At 40.4% G+C, this 14,710-nt stretch overlaps 1 protein-coding gene across 1 annotated transcript in view; it reads right to left on the bottom strand.

Moving 5' to 3' along the window:
- The window catches only part of OGFOD3 (2-oxoglutarate and iron dependent oxygenase domain containing 3), a 48,470-nt gene that overhangs the window by 18,092 nt on the left and 15,668 nt on the right, over positions 1-14,710 (bottom strand). Inside the window, exons 5-7 of the mRNA XM_068914030.1 lie at positions 14,362-14,426; positions 13,692-13,748; positions 5,030-5,183 (exon numbers count right to left, since the gene is read on the bottom strand). Of these exons, the coding sequence (XP_068770131.1) occupies positions 5,030-5,183; positions 13,692-13,748; positions 14,362-14,426 (276 nt within the window). The remainder of the gene's footprint in view (positions 1-5,029; positions 5,184-13,691; positions 13,749-14,361; positions 14,427-14,710) is intronic.

The following is a 14,710-nucleotide window of genomic DNA, read 5'->3' as shown; positions in this document are numbered from 1 at the left end:
GACGTTCAAACTATGTGAGAAGAGCTCCCATTAAAACCAGGTGATAAGCCACAGGGGCACATCGCAGACACGTTCAGTTTCTATAGCTCCTTATGAACAACTCAATAGGAATGATGCAGCCATTTCTGTTCAGCCTGATAACTCAGAGAGCGCAGCTTAAATTCACTAGTACATTCTTCTGAATACCCTTCACGCAAATAAGTCACACACAAGCACCTACCGTTACATAACTATAATGTTGCTTTTATGACACTTCTTTTAAGGATATTATTATAAATACAGCTGATTATCAGAATTAAACAGCCACATTTTGCAGTGCGATAGCCTTGGGTTATTTGGGGACACATTTATTCCTTGATTTCCCAGCTGAATAGTTGTAGTAACATGCAACAGGCCTGCAGGTACTGGGAAAGATATCTAACACTCTTTCTCTGCTTTCTGCTGCAGAAGAAAATACAAATATTTATTTACTTTCCAGTCAACAAAGGCCTAGGATGCTTGAGACTCTGCAGGAATAAAAGCCCAAATTGTTCTTATCCTGTAGAGCGCCACCTATATATTTGTGCAGATAATCAGAAAACTGGCCTTAATAGCTACTCCCAAGGCTCTCTATATTAGCAGTATCTATTTATTAGACAACGTAAGGCTCCAAATTCTGTCTCTCTCTAAATTATGAGGGTCTGCAGGTGAGCTGAGGTGGTAGGTCTGAGTGGACGCAAGAAGAAACCTTGGATTTCAAAGATGATGCTGTCCTATGGCAGAAGCAAGGCCTTCTGATGTATTCCATTAAACGTATAATGACTTGAGGAGAAGGAAAAGAGTGAAAGAGAGTCTGGTGGAGCAGCACAGAGCCAGAGGAGGGAGGGCTGCTAGGAGGGTCAGGGAAATCGAGAGCAGGTCACAGATATACCGGGAAGGCTTCGCTTGTTCAGCTTAGGCAAAGAAAGGCTCAAAAGCGATATGACTGCTACCTGTAAACGCATGGGAACGAGAGGACGTAGAACTGGGAGAGGAAAGGAAAAGAGCTGCATAAGCTAAAAGACAGGGTCCATACAAACCAAAATGGGACCAAAAGAGACCATAAACAAATTCAGGCTTAAAAAATAATAATAATAAAATAAAAAAAAATCTATGGTGGAAGTTTTGAGGAAAATAAAATAAAATTGATTTTATCACGGATCGTGGAGCTTGACAAGTCTACGAAGGACGACAGGATCCTTGTCCAGGCAGAGGACTGCAGAACTCCCCTAGTCCCACGTTACTTCTCTTCGAGAAGATAAGACTATTCTGCTGTCGGATTTGAGCATGCAACAGCAATTCCATTAGAAATTACACGTTTGACTTTTGAAAGGCTCAGCTCCAAACAAATTCCATGCACGGTGAAACTCCACATCTTGAGCCAACAGTCTCCACTTGATTTAGCTGTTCATAAATTCAACAAGATTAAATTATCCATTCGGGTGGTCTCAGGCTTTCTATTTCTGTATAACTAAAAACTAAATATATTTTAGGGAGGAAACTAAATCTCACATACCTACAATAGATCTGCGCTGCTCCATTATGCAATTTAAACCTTTCTAAGCAAGGATGTTCTGATCGAGAGAGATAACTGCAATATGCTCAGCAATTCAGGGAAAAGGCAAGAGGAATATTTATATGCTCCAAGAAATCTACATTTGCATGTACTAACATGCATATATGATAGTTTGGCAGCTGCATCGCCAGACAGGTAGCAAGAAAAGCATCCTCAGGAGAAAAATCGGCGCGTGTACGTGCCCAGTAGCGCCTCCAGTTGTCTCTCATCTGCAGGCGGTTCCAGAAGAGCACAGTAATTCTTACTTTCCACAAGCAGAAGAACCAAAAGACCTTTTGCTTCAGACTTTCTTCAAAATATTACACGGTTCTGAACGCTGGACCCACAGTATCAGGTTTTGAAATTAAAAAAAAAAAAAAAGTGTTAATTTCCCAAAGGCTTGATTTTACCGGTATTTTGCAAAGAAAGGGGGAAAAATATTGTAAAATCCTGTAGGAGCAGCCATCATTAAGTAGTCCTGCACAGTAATTAAACAGAGTGATCTGTTTTACTACAAGAGGAAAGCATAGAGAATGATAATGCACAGAGCATCCAACAAACTAGCACAAATAATAAATAAAAGCTTTAATCTTTGTTCAGCTTCCTAGTTATTCAGACCCACTTTGGAGGCCATGTAGAAATACCACTGCTTCTCTCCGCACAGTAATTCTTACTCCAGATCGGCAGCTATATGTTTGCTCCTTGCTTGCAACAGCAGCCTGTAAACGCTAAGTGAAATTTAGTTTGCGACCTGTACTGGAGAAATTAAAACACAAGGCAGGCTGACTAGGCTGAAGACAATCTGTGAAGTTACACAAGCTGTCTATCCTATTTAGCCTTTTCTGAAATATTTTCTGACCTATCGACCTTGCCATTAGAATTCAGAGTCTTCTGCATAGCTTTGAATTTGAAATGCTGTACAGCCTGACCAGCTATAAATGCTTGTTTGTTCCTCTTTCTACTTATATAACAGTCTAGATATAGATGTATATTATGCACATTTGTAGTAGATTGGAACTACATGCACACATATATATACACACACACACACACACTCAACCCTTACTGTAACTTTTTCTGTAAGACATGATTTGGCAAATGCAAGCGAAGTTTAAGGCACAGAGAAAAAGCACTTTGGTTGTCTGAAGGCTTTAGCTTTCCCAGTACAGAGAGCTTAATGTAAGCATAAATCGGACAGCTGCTACAGAACGAAAAAAAATGTTCAAACTACCTATATATAATAAATAGGACAGGTTACAGTTCTAACTCTCACTGTGCGATCTAAACAATATTTTCTTTGGAAAATAGCTTCGACCTGGGTGTAAGTCTCATTTTCATACTTTACTGCAGGTATGTGATTTTTAGACAAAATTCTACATGATTATGTACAGGATGTTTTGCAACTGTCCCAACTGAGACAATTTTGTCTTGGTTGCCATCATTAATTAAACTACCCAATTATTCAGTAGAACAGCTATTAAGGTTTAGGTTATGCATAGTGAATTTAAGAGTCCCCATTTTGGATCTGATTTCTTTGCTTTCTGAAGCTTTTTGTGAGGAGCAGGTTGGTTAGGAGAAGCCAAAGCCAAAGCCAATCAGTTGGCGTATCTGCTCTCAAAACAGACAGCCTGCGAGATAATAAACAAAATGTGGGCAAAACAGATGGCTCAGAACAGCAAAACATCTAGCCTGCTGTCCATCACGTACAGGCACTGTCAGCATGCCATAACAGAGAGGCAGCTTCCACAAAGAAAACAAATTCTCTTCATGGAAGTAGATTTGCCGCCAAATGACAAAATCACTTGTACGTTGTAGGAGAGATTTACATAGAAACACCTAATTGCAAGGTTGCTCAAGCTCCAAATTCATTTGCTGATGCAAAACACGTGTAGAAAAGAGTGAAGAAGGCATGAGAATATCGGCAAACTTAACGCCTGAGCAGACACAAAACATATTATTGTAATAAGTGATAGGGTGAACTTCTAAAATACACTTCTGTGGGCTGAAAGAAAGAAAAAAAAATAGCCACCAGCTACTGAAATTTACACCTTCATCCTCCACTGTAGCAGTCAAATCTGATTCTGTGCAAAACCTACGAATTTACTGCGCTGCACAAAAGCAAAGTCACTAGTTTATTTGCTGTTCCTTGCAAATGATGGTAACATCTGATGGGATTCCCATCAACCACGCCAGCACGACTCGTACCCTGCAAACGGTTCCTATCAGCACTAGTCAAGATAATCTGCAGCCCACAAGCCATCCCCACATCTCCATCCTAGGTCCGCTGCTATCCAATGTTTATATGGCAGCTTTTTCAAAAAACAAGTGTCCAGAAGCTGGTCTCCTCGTTCCATTCATCAGCGACTGCACAATATCCCTGGCGTCACCTTCTTCAAGCAGAGGCTGTATTGTACATCATCACTCTGACACCACGTTTTCTAAATTTAGGCTGCATAGCAAATACGGCAAAGAAGGACCACAAGAGCTTATACTAATGCTACGACTAACAGACATTGTGCTTCCCTCTGATTCTTTTATCAAGAAATATTTTCAAGGTAAGGAATATTTCTCTATTTGATTTATAATTTTAGATGTTTTGGGTCACAGACTGCAAGCTACTCTACAACACGCAGGTTCTAACACTGAGGCATTTTGATGGAGCAAGTTTTATTTGGTTCCATCTTGAGCGATCCATAACTCTAGAGCGATTCTAACTTTTAAGTCCTGATAAAGACGTGAATTTTTTTAGCTATTTGATTTTTTCCATTTTTACTTTGCATTCTGCTGTTATATCCAGACCCTCTGAACTCAGTTAAATTCAATACCGATCCCAAACCAGCTCAACCCTTTTAGAAACTCAAAGTATTAACCCATGAGCCTTCAGATAGAAGACCCTATGCAGCTAAAAAAAAAAATCATAATACTTCCATTCTTAAAACATTATATCGTTAGAAAAAGAGCATACCATACCCCCATTGCAGAACATGCAGTTAAATGAAAAAAATTAATAAAAAAAGACACCAACAACCCTCAGTTTACACATAACTGAAATCTAAAACCTTTGAAATAGCTCCCGCTATTTGCTGGCTGAAAGAGCAATACTCTAGTTAGAAACAGAGGTTTGATGGAACTGGAACACTTTGTAGGTGTGGGTCAAGGCCATCAAAGTTTCTGACAAACTAGACATTCCCGAGCAGTGATTCGCACATCTGAGTAATTCTAGCAGAACACAACAGAACTAAAGTAAAGAAAATAAGAGGAGTGACCCCGGCCTGTGCTTCTAATAAATTCATTTATCCTTTCCGTAGGTTCCTCCCACTGAAGGATTTTTATAAGCACCAGTTATCAAACACGTTTGACTCCGCTTGTTTAATGATAAACACTTGGGGGATCAGACTTTGAAGCGACCTAACAATAAGATGAAACATTTTCTTCCTGTTTCAGCCTCCCATTTACCTTGTCGACGTGGGGGTGCCAGTATTCGTCGTGCGTAGTTTTGGCTTCCGTGTTATTTATCCTCGAGAAGAACGTCGGCTTCGTCAGGTACAGGGAAGAGGGGTTGATACCAAACGCCTGAGCAATTCTCTGTTGAATTCGGTGCCTCACATCACTGCAAAGAAAACGCAGCAGGCTAAGCGTCGAAACACAACTTCAACAGCAACCTCCCTCTGCTACTTCTTCTGTAAGTCTCCATCATTCACTGTTACCGCTTCTCCAGAACTAAGCTTCTTCCTCAGATTATAAATCGTAGGGAGCATATATCCATTTTCCCCCTCTTATTTTGCATTAAATCACTGTGAGATCTCCTACATAAATATATGTGTGTGTGTCTCTGTGTCTCTGTGTCTCTCTGTGTGTGTGTGTGTGTGTGTGTGTGTGTGTGTGTGTGTGTGTGTTTTTTAATTCTCAGAATCTTAAGGAAAAGAAACCATTTATTTCCTGTGGCCTAGGTTTTAAAATTTGTGTACACAATCTGTTTTTCTGAAAAATTCCATGCACATCTCAGTGTTTATTAATTACAGAAAAGTTAGAGAGAATTTTTTTCCACATATTTTTCCATCTTGTTTCTAAAAGCTACATGTCATGTGCAGGCTGTTTCATAAAATGCCAGCATGCGTAGCTGAGTGTTGACATACAAGAGAAAAAACTTCTTGACTGTGAGGGTGACAGAGCATTGGAACAGGTTGCCCAGAGAGGTGGTGGAGTCTCCTTCGCTGGAGATACTCAAAAGCCGCCTGGATGTGATCCTGGGCAATATGCTCTAGGTGACCCTGCTTGAGCAGGGAGGTTGGACTAGACGATCTCCAGAGGTCCCTTCCAACCTCAACGATTCTGTGATTCTGTGATATACAATTTCAATCCACAGTAGGTGATTAGAAAGTGGCATCTTCTTAAAGGGATGCCCCCCCGACAAGAGCCACCTTCAACTATTTTAAAACTAACCAGTGAAATTTCAGGCACCAAGAAATTCAGGGTTCTAGGTCAACATATGTATTGATATCACCACCAGATTCTTCCTAAAAAAGAAGAGTGTAAGATGTCTCTCGCAACTACTTTGAAAATTTCAACCAAAATATCTCTACCTTGACTATTCCTGTACTTCTTGGGAAAAAGAACACAAATGTTTTTAAGATTATAAAAACAGAAGGAAGACAGTACTCATCCCGCATGCTTTACTATACAGTACTGCTTATATAGGAGCATCCTATGTTTTCCTTTGCGACAAAGATAACGACATATAGAGCTAGAACAGGGCTGTCCAGAACTCCCAGCATCAGTTCAAGCAATGATCTTAAGGAAACTTATGACAATGAGGAATATCATTGGTAAATCCCACCAGCAAACACCTACAGCCAGCATTTAACCTTGAGGAAGTTTAAAAAAAAAAAAGAAGAAGAAGAAAAAAAAGCAAAGAACGTAATAACACAGTGAGATTAAATGAAAATATTCTTTTCTTTTAAAATGTAATTCCTTGTGCTTCATAAAAAAACTTTATATTGCTTTCTCCCAGTTTTAACACATTCTTGGCTATTGTGTTAGTCTTTCTATCCTTCCTTCCCAAGCGCTTCAGAAGCAGCGCGTTAAAAAAAGATAACTGGAGTGAACATACTTGTGAAGTTTCTCATGGAATTACACTGATATTTCTGCATCTTTTATGCATTAGACATTTCTCCACTAGGATATACTGAACTTTCAAGAAACTGTTTCCCAGGTATTCCTCTAGAGAATTTAAACAGTGACTAACAGGAAGCAAAAGAACTGAAAACCAGGTCTACAGTGCCAGACTGTGAAAGGCACCTCTTACAGACTATTTCCATAAGTACTAAAAAATCCTCACTACTCATTCTGCTCACATCTTGCCTCCCACCAAAAAAAAAAAAAAAATCAATAAATTGAAAAACAGATGTACAGATCTGACTTTTAACCCATTTTATTTTAAGTTATTAGGAGACACACATTCAGGCTATTTTATATGCGAAACAAAAACCTTTAAATGAAGTTAGAGCTGAGATTTGCAGGTATTTACATGGCTGAACGAACTGAGGTTTCAAGTTGAGAGCTATATAATCAAAGAGTTTGCAAGACTGACATCAGAAAAGGACCAACAGGTCATCACTCCTTCCTCTCGTTTCTCTAGGAAGTGGGTCTTTCTGTTCCTCTCTTTTTTTCCAAGAAGTAGGACTTCAGCAGAGGCTGCCTGACATATCCCCAAAAGCGTTAAATGTGACTACTCATTTCCCTTTACCATGAATTGCATTCAAAGTGCAGCTGGCTCTATGAACAATCCAACACAATAATTAATAGCCTAACCCACAAATAATAAAGTATAACCCCTGGCTCTGACGCAGGGCAGCCAGTTGCGGCTGGGATATATCTACTTTGAAGCAGTTAGGCCACAGTCTTGACATAACTTTACATCTCCAGTAGTTACGTTGCTCTCCAAGAAACATTGCTTCCTCTTTTAGGCTGATTCCTTTTCCACTTTTAAAATCTTTCTGTTAAGATCCGCTCTACAGTCTTTAAAAGGCCCTGTTAAAGCTTCACTCCTCTTTGAGACACGTGTGCAAGGGCTTGAAGCAGGACTGCTTCTTGGTTTGCGAAACATGCAAACAAAGCTCTACTCTACTCTTCCTGATATCTCAACACGAGAACCAAAAATCCAGTCGGTTTGGGCCAGCCAATGGGTTAGCAAAAGAAAAGGAACAATTCAAAAGTTTAAGTATGCTGCAAAGAGAAAATAAGCACATTCTTCAAAGGATAATTTATAAACAGGAAGGACCAAGGCAAGGGAAGTAGCGAGTGGGGAAACAGAGCAACAGAGCAGCTGAGGTGGTAAGTCTAACGGCATGAATTTAGGTCCCACCCTGCTCTCATAGAAGCATCTGCCTTCAGCGGATCCACATATGACCAGATGGCTGGTCTTCCGGGTGCTGGAGCCTACTGCTGGCTTTTTATTTCCCTTTGTGCTTCAAACACCGTTACTCTTTAATCACACCAGCTTCTCCACACACACCAGGTGCCAACACGGCCTTTCCTCAGTTGACGTGTGTCTACTCCTGCCTGCTTCCGCGGGGCTGAGCGGAGGTCAGCTAAGGCAGCGTGGCGTCGCTATTTCTGCCTCTCGCGAGCTGTCATCCTGCATACCACAGCATCACTCTCAAAAACTTAACGAAAACAATCAGTGACGATTAAGCAGATTAGCAAGAACTCTACGCACACCGGACTTTTGCTGTTCAACAAAGGGAACAATAAACTAAAAGAGCCTGACTAAAAGTAATGGATCTTGGACTAGGCTCCAAAAACCATGTACTTACCCTTTGCACTTACAGTTGCACTTGCACACAATACAGACACGCATGTAATTTAGCATGTCCAGGCAGTAAGTTTACAGCAACAGCCTTCCTCCAAAAAAAAAAAAAAAAAAAAAAAAAAAAGGGAGCCAATGCATAAAGCATACCGACTATTCACATCGGAGCTCAACAAGCAAAAGGGTTAACTTGCCTATAATAAAAAAAAGTTGAAAAATAAGGAAGCAAAAGTAACATTGCCTGATGTGTGGGCTGTAAAATTATTTTAAAAAGTCCCTTAGTAGGAGAGGACACTTAATCTTCCACTTTGCCTTCACTGTCCTCTTAGACATATTCGTGAGAATGGGGGAACAGTCAAGTTATTTTTTCAGGGCCTAATCCAACACATGCCAAAGTCAGTGGGAACGCATTTATTAGTTTCAAGAACTCCAGATCAAGCATTTGAAACACAAGCAAAATAACCCGACCTCATGTCATGTACTGGCCTTTGGAAACGAGACCCCTTCCTGCAAGCGCATGAGAAAGGCCCTTTACAGGATGAGCTTTCTGAAGAGAAATGGTGGGGACAGAAAGCAGTATTCAAGATTGGACTTGACCAGAAAAATACATGTAATACATCCACACTGCTTTAAAGTGGATATTCTCAAAGCTCAGGGTTAAAGTTGAGAGGTACTATAGGAACCTGACTAACAGATGATGACGCAAACAATGTTAGGCTATCTCAGCCTCCCTATTTCTTCATATCCTACTGATGCACTTCTAAAATTTTAAGCATGACACTTTATGTATTAGGATAATATTTCATCTGATAAACCTCCAACAAATGCCAAAGAACTTGTATTTAATATGAACTACTAAATTAGAAAAACTGTGCATACGAATATGCACAACAACAGACTTTGGTAATTCAGTGAAATAAATAAATTCAGCTATAGAGCAGTAACAGGAAAAACTAAAAAGGGTATAGTGTATCAGCCTTGAACAAACTGCAGATTTATACATGTTACTTTAATGAACAGCCCATATGGCAAAGATTTGCTGGAAACAAGCTCCAAAGAGCAATCCCTCTAAATGGTCTAAATGGTTATTTTTCCCCAGTATGTACCAAACTGTTTGAAAGCTACAGAAACTATGAAATTCCTAGTTGAGTCAGCTCTTAAAAACTATTTTTATACATAGGTGGTGTTTAATACATACTTCCTATTAAAGTGGGATCAGTCAAACATGCAGACGTGATAAGCTAGAGAAGAAAATTGAAAACATACCAAGGGAAGGCTATGTTTCTCAGTGCAGGTCAACAACAACAAGGACTTCCGACTTGGTCACGTGTATTTTCAATTGCAGCCACTTAACATGTTAAAAAAAGCAGGCCACATGAATTATGAAAGAACTTAACGTTTTAGGGGATAAGGACAAGGGGCGACATTTAAGCTGCAGAATATCAACGTTACTAGAAAATATTCCATTGCGCTACTGTAATTAGCGACAAGGAGATCTTAGGTTGTATTTGATGTAAAAAAACAAACAAACAAACAAAAAAAGCATTAAAATATCCATTTACAAGTCTGGCGCCGAAGACCAAGCTAAGCGCGCGCTGCAGGAGGTATGCCCTGCAGGGTGCTGTAGGACAGCCTGCTGCCCTTTGTTTCTCACGCTCACGTTCACCCCATTCCAGGGGCTGATAAACTTCTCAAGGCAAACATCAACTCTGCTTCACACTCCGTAAGGCAAGCGTCTCGTGTCCCTCCTAAACGTTACACACAGGAATCGAGCATTTACCTAGACGCGGGAGCAGACACGTCTTCTTGGAGAGGTCAGAGTGTTTCTTCGAATCCTACCAAGCATGTTTCAAAAAACAGGCATTTACGTACTTCAACTCACTCTGTGCACAGTTGAAGCCAAACCCAGCAAGTAACTTCTTTCAGAGACAGTATAAGGTCACCTCTTCTTAGCCTACAATCTCTTCTGGACAGCCTGCTCTCCACCGACCTGGCCCTTCTGACGTTTATCAGTTTTAAACGCCTAATTTTTTCCTTCTGTTCCCTTCCTTGCTATTCCAGATGTAGCCTATATATTCTAGGGGAGAAGATCACCATTGTATGTCTCATATAACTCATGTGGCAAGCTGATTATCCAGATTTCAGCCTAGAAAATGTTGTCAAGTAGGTAATGAATGAGCCCAAGACTTCTGGCTACCTTGGACCTGGGACAGTAAGAGCTACAACATCCCCTCAGGCACTTTTCACATACGTCCATGAGAAGCAGGAGCCTCAGGCAGGACCCATCCTCCATTCTTGGCCACTCATCCTTTATACTTTTTCCTCCCTGTCTCTCATATTTCAAAAACTCTTGGGAGACCTCCGGTGTACTAGAATTGCAAAGAAAACACTTCTTTACGCTGGAGAACGTTAAGTGTTCGTTTTCATGAACACCGCGACTGTTTCATCGTTCCAGCTGCTCTGGGTGAATCCCTGTTCCGAGCAGATGCACTAAGCAGAGCTCCGCTATTGCAATAAATAAATGAGCAAAAAATCCAGTCAACGGTATACGGAAGAACTGAACGCCACCCAGAATTTCTCAGCAGCAATCCTTGCACGTTCTCAGGAAAGCACCAGGGGACACCAGAACGCACGGGACAGACTTGGGGAAAAGCAGAGCAGAACTCATCGAAAAGAACATTTGACCACCTTCTGCAGAAGCAGTTACTCAAACCTGTTTCGCAATCAAAATTATGAGAAAGAACAAAGGAAAATAAGAAAACCCAATAAAGCAGTTCGGAGTTTAAGGAACATCAAACTAAAAAGAGAGCATGTTCACTGGACAATGAAGCTTCCAGCTTCATGTACTGGCAGCAGCATAAAGAAGGACTAAGAAAAAGAACTAAAAATGTCACATAAAAGTCTCTGTAGGATACGAGCGCTCTTAGAGCAGCAAAAAATGCACTGTTAAGAGTTGCTGCGCAAAGCGGGGTTTCAAGCCTGGTGACAGAAATGCTCACAAAGCTCCAGGAAACTACACAATTTCCAGCCCGCTTGCCAATGTCTCCGCGCTGTTCCCGGTGAAAAGCAGCAAAAGCAGCACAAGCAGACAAAGCAACGCTCTTCTACAACCGGAGAGTTTTAACAGAAATCACACACGCAGAAAGAGGAGGGAGAAAAGCAAATCCCATCCGCTCTCCCGCTACTCTTTCGGCACCCGTGCCTCAACGAGCCATCATTTTTTGATGAAGTCACAACCTTTAAACCGAGCATCTGGATTTAAAGGCCTCTCTTCTAGATAAATTTGTATCTATTATGTGAAACAAGAGGAATTGCTGTAATATGCTTGGCAGCTTCTAGGCTGATGCTTTTTCTGAAGCAACATAATTTTGACACAGACGGTTTAGAAATCAGCCTCCTGGCTCAGGGTGTCTACTCAGATTTGTTATTGTTGTAATCAGTAACGCTCAGACACGAATTATATTCGGTTATTTCTCTCAAGGGTGTATTTTTAAACAGACCTTGGTAGGTAAATGGAAGTAATGAAAATAAACGTTCCCAAGAATAGCACAAAACCATTCATTACAGACATAAGCTTCTACAGCTTGTGCTCAAGCACTGCCACTAATATGAACAAAAGCATTTTATAATATACATTGTATGAGATCTGTATTGTTCAACGCTTACATAATTTGTATAAACTTCCATTCACATGAAACACAAAAACTCTTTTAACAAGACATACACACACCCCCCGGCACTCACATGAATTCTACAGGTTCACTGATCATGTAGGGAACAGAAGGCCAAAAACTACTACCTTCCAATTACCCTCCACGATCATAGCGAAGCAGAGACGAATTTTTCTGCATTCATGCAACATTCATTACTGCTCAAGAAAGCATCCCATTTTTGTGATGTGTTTGGGCCCAGAGGTAAGCACATTTAAAAGAGAAACTCATCTATAAGATACCAGTATCTAAAAATGGTTAAGTCAAATAATTTTACCCTTTAAACGGTTAATACAAAACTACCATAGTAATAAAACTAACAAGATACATAGGCTCCACTCGCACCACTTTTGAGGAACCTATTTGGCTGCTTAACACTACTTCAGCCACTAGAGGGAGCTCAGATTCCTTCACAAAGGCAAGAAAAACTATAGAAAGAATTAGAAAACATTAAATCTGGACTTTAAAGCGCTCAAGCCAGGTACATTTTATATTACAAAAAGCAATTCAAATGCATAACTAAAGATTTATTGTGTCCAGTCAACACAGAACGCTTGTTCCTAAATGTCTGCCACACACCTTCACAGACACATGTAACGAAGACGACAAAGTTAACGAGCTCCAAGTATGAGCAGGTCTACAGGAAAGCTAGAACAACGAGATGCCAAAGGTATTACCTTAGAGTTGCATTTCATATTCTGGCTTCTGAGGGACAAAAACATGCTCTGCTTTTCTACCTAGAGCATCAAGAATGTGAAGTCCTTTCTCTTCCTGCTTTACCACTGATAACGTGCTGCCACACTTCACGCCGCAAGACTCAAGTTCCTAAAGGGGTAACGGCACGTGACTGCCTTTTTCATTTAATGCACCATCTCTTGGAAAACAGGTGTGAAACAGGAGTTGATGTATTTTACATCCCTCAACCTTGCATTTACAGCTAACGTGTTCTGGCGAGTAACCACCGAACTCGGAGGGAGCAGCTCTCCTCGCTCGCAGGTCTGCAGGACTGGCGGCCCCTAGAATTGGGCATACCTCAAATCACTGATTACTGAAAGGTTGGCCCAGTAGAGATGTGAAGTCTTACAGCAATGACACTTTACCCAAAATGGTAGAAAACAGCAGATGATTAAGTACAGGTGTCAGTTCAGCTCAACATTAGTTGCATCTTTTTGTTGCTGCTCCCTTTACCAATAAAGCCAAAAATGCAATGTTCACAGGTCTCGTGGCAGCCCAGCATTACAGAGGCAGTCTGCAGTGATAAGTCATACAAATTAGCATTTCTCACCACCGACCTCTTTAAAGGTGGTGAAATGTGTGGAGCCGCCATGGTTCTGATTACATCTACATCACCTCTATTATCCTGACATCCGTGATGCAGCTCAATAACAACTCCTTGCTTTGAACTTATCAGGTAGTTACCAAAAGGTCCTTTTGCTCATTTCCCTCAATGCCTGCTTAATTCTCAGAGATGACTATTTTGAGCTGCAAATAAGATTGTACATCCAAATCCATCACAAAGGGCAATCCCCTCCCAACCTGCACTCTACAAAAAGCCAAATTATGTTTTGTCATTTGTTCAGCAGTTCTTGAAATTCTTTACCGATATAATGCAAAATCCTCTTCTGTGAAGATGTCTTGAATTTTGTCCCCAAAGTACCTGAAAAATTAAACAAGACTTTAAAAGAGGAGTTACTGAATCAGACCGCCTGGGTAATACCAAGCTGCATTCTCACCCCCATCTGCTTTACTCACAATGAATACATTAAAACATCCTACAGATAATGATTTTTAGCGAGTGTTGTGTTCCCAAAGCATTGCTCAAAGATTAAATGTTAAAAGGCTAAAGGATCAAGACACAGCAACTGCTGCTAATGGAATTTGCCAGGCATGAAAAATCTCCTCTCCCGCTTCATGAAATAAGCTTACGGATTCAAATGCTTAAAACAAGTTCACAGACTGCTTAACTTCTTCCACTACAGATAAACTATAGGTCGTAACTGTGGAAAAAAAATATTATTTTCGGGTGCATGAAGAATTCTAGGGGACCAAAAAAGTTATTAGTAGCTTTCAAAGAGCCCAGTTCAAAAAAAGGTAATGTCAGTTTTCACATCCCAGAAGCTTTTTAACCAGTCATGGAAACTGTGGTGAATCTAACTCCTGCAGTATGATGCTGTTAACCTCTGTCTACATGGCCTTGAGAAACTGGAGAAGGTACTGAACACTGAAGCTGTCGGTAACGAGGGGGGCAACCGGGCACAAACCCGTTTTACCTGTAGAGATTGACAAAATGCTTCCCCAGTGAAAGAGCTCCAGAGTGTAAATCCAAAATTGAAGCCTGAGAAAGAAGATAAAAATAAAAAATTAAAAATTACAAAAATGAAAAAGAAAAAGGAGCATATAAAAAGGTTTTATTATTATTTAATTATGACTTTTAATAACTATCCCAAGTTGGGTCCCATTTCTCTTGCTCTCTCAAATTTAATTATTAGGTTTTAACATTTAGGTTTGCAATACTAACGCTTATTTTGCCTTACTACTGCAAGCCCCCCCTCGATTTGCGTGCGCGCGCGTGCTCTCTCTCTCTCTATGTATGTATATGGACAAAAGATTAAAATACTG

This window comes from Struthio camelus, chromosome 19 (genome assembly GCF_040807025.1).
Source record: "Struthio camelus isolate bStrCam1 chromosome 19, bStrCam1.hap1, whole genome shotgun sequence".
Lineage (NCBI taxonomy): Eukaryota > Metazoa > Chordata > Aves > Struthioniformes > Struthionidae > Struthio > Struthio camelus.
The sequence above is the reverse complement of the archived record's forward strand: the minus strand, read 5'-3'. Positions and strand labels throughout refer to the sequence as shown.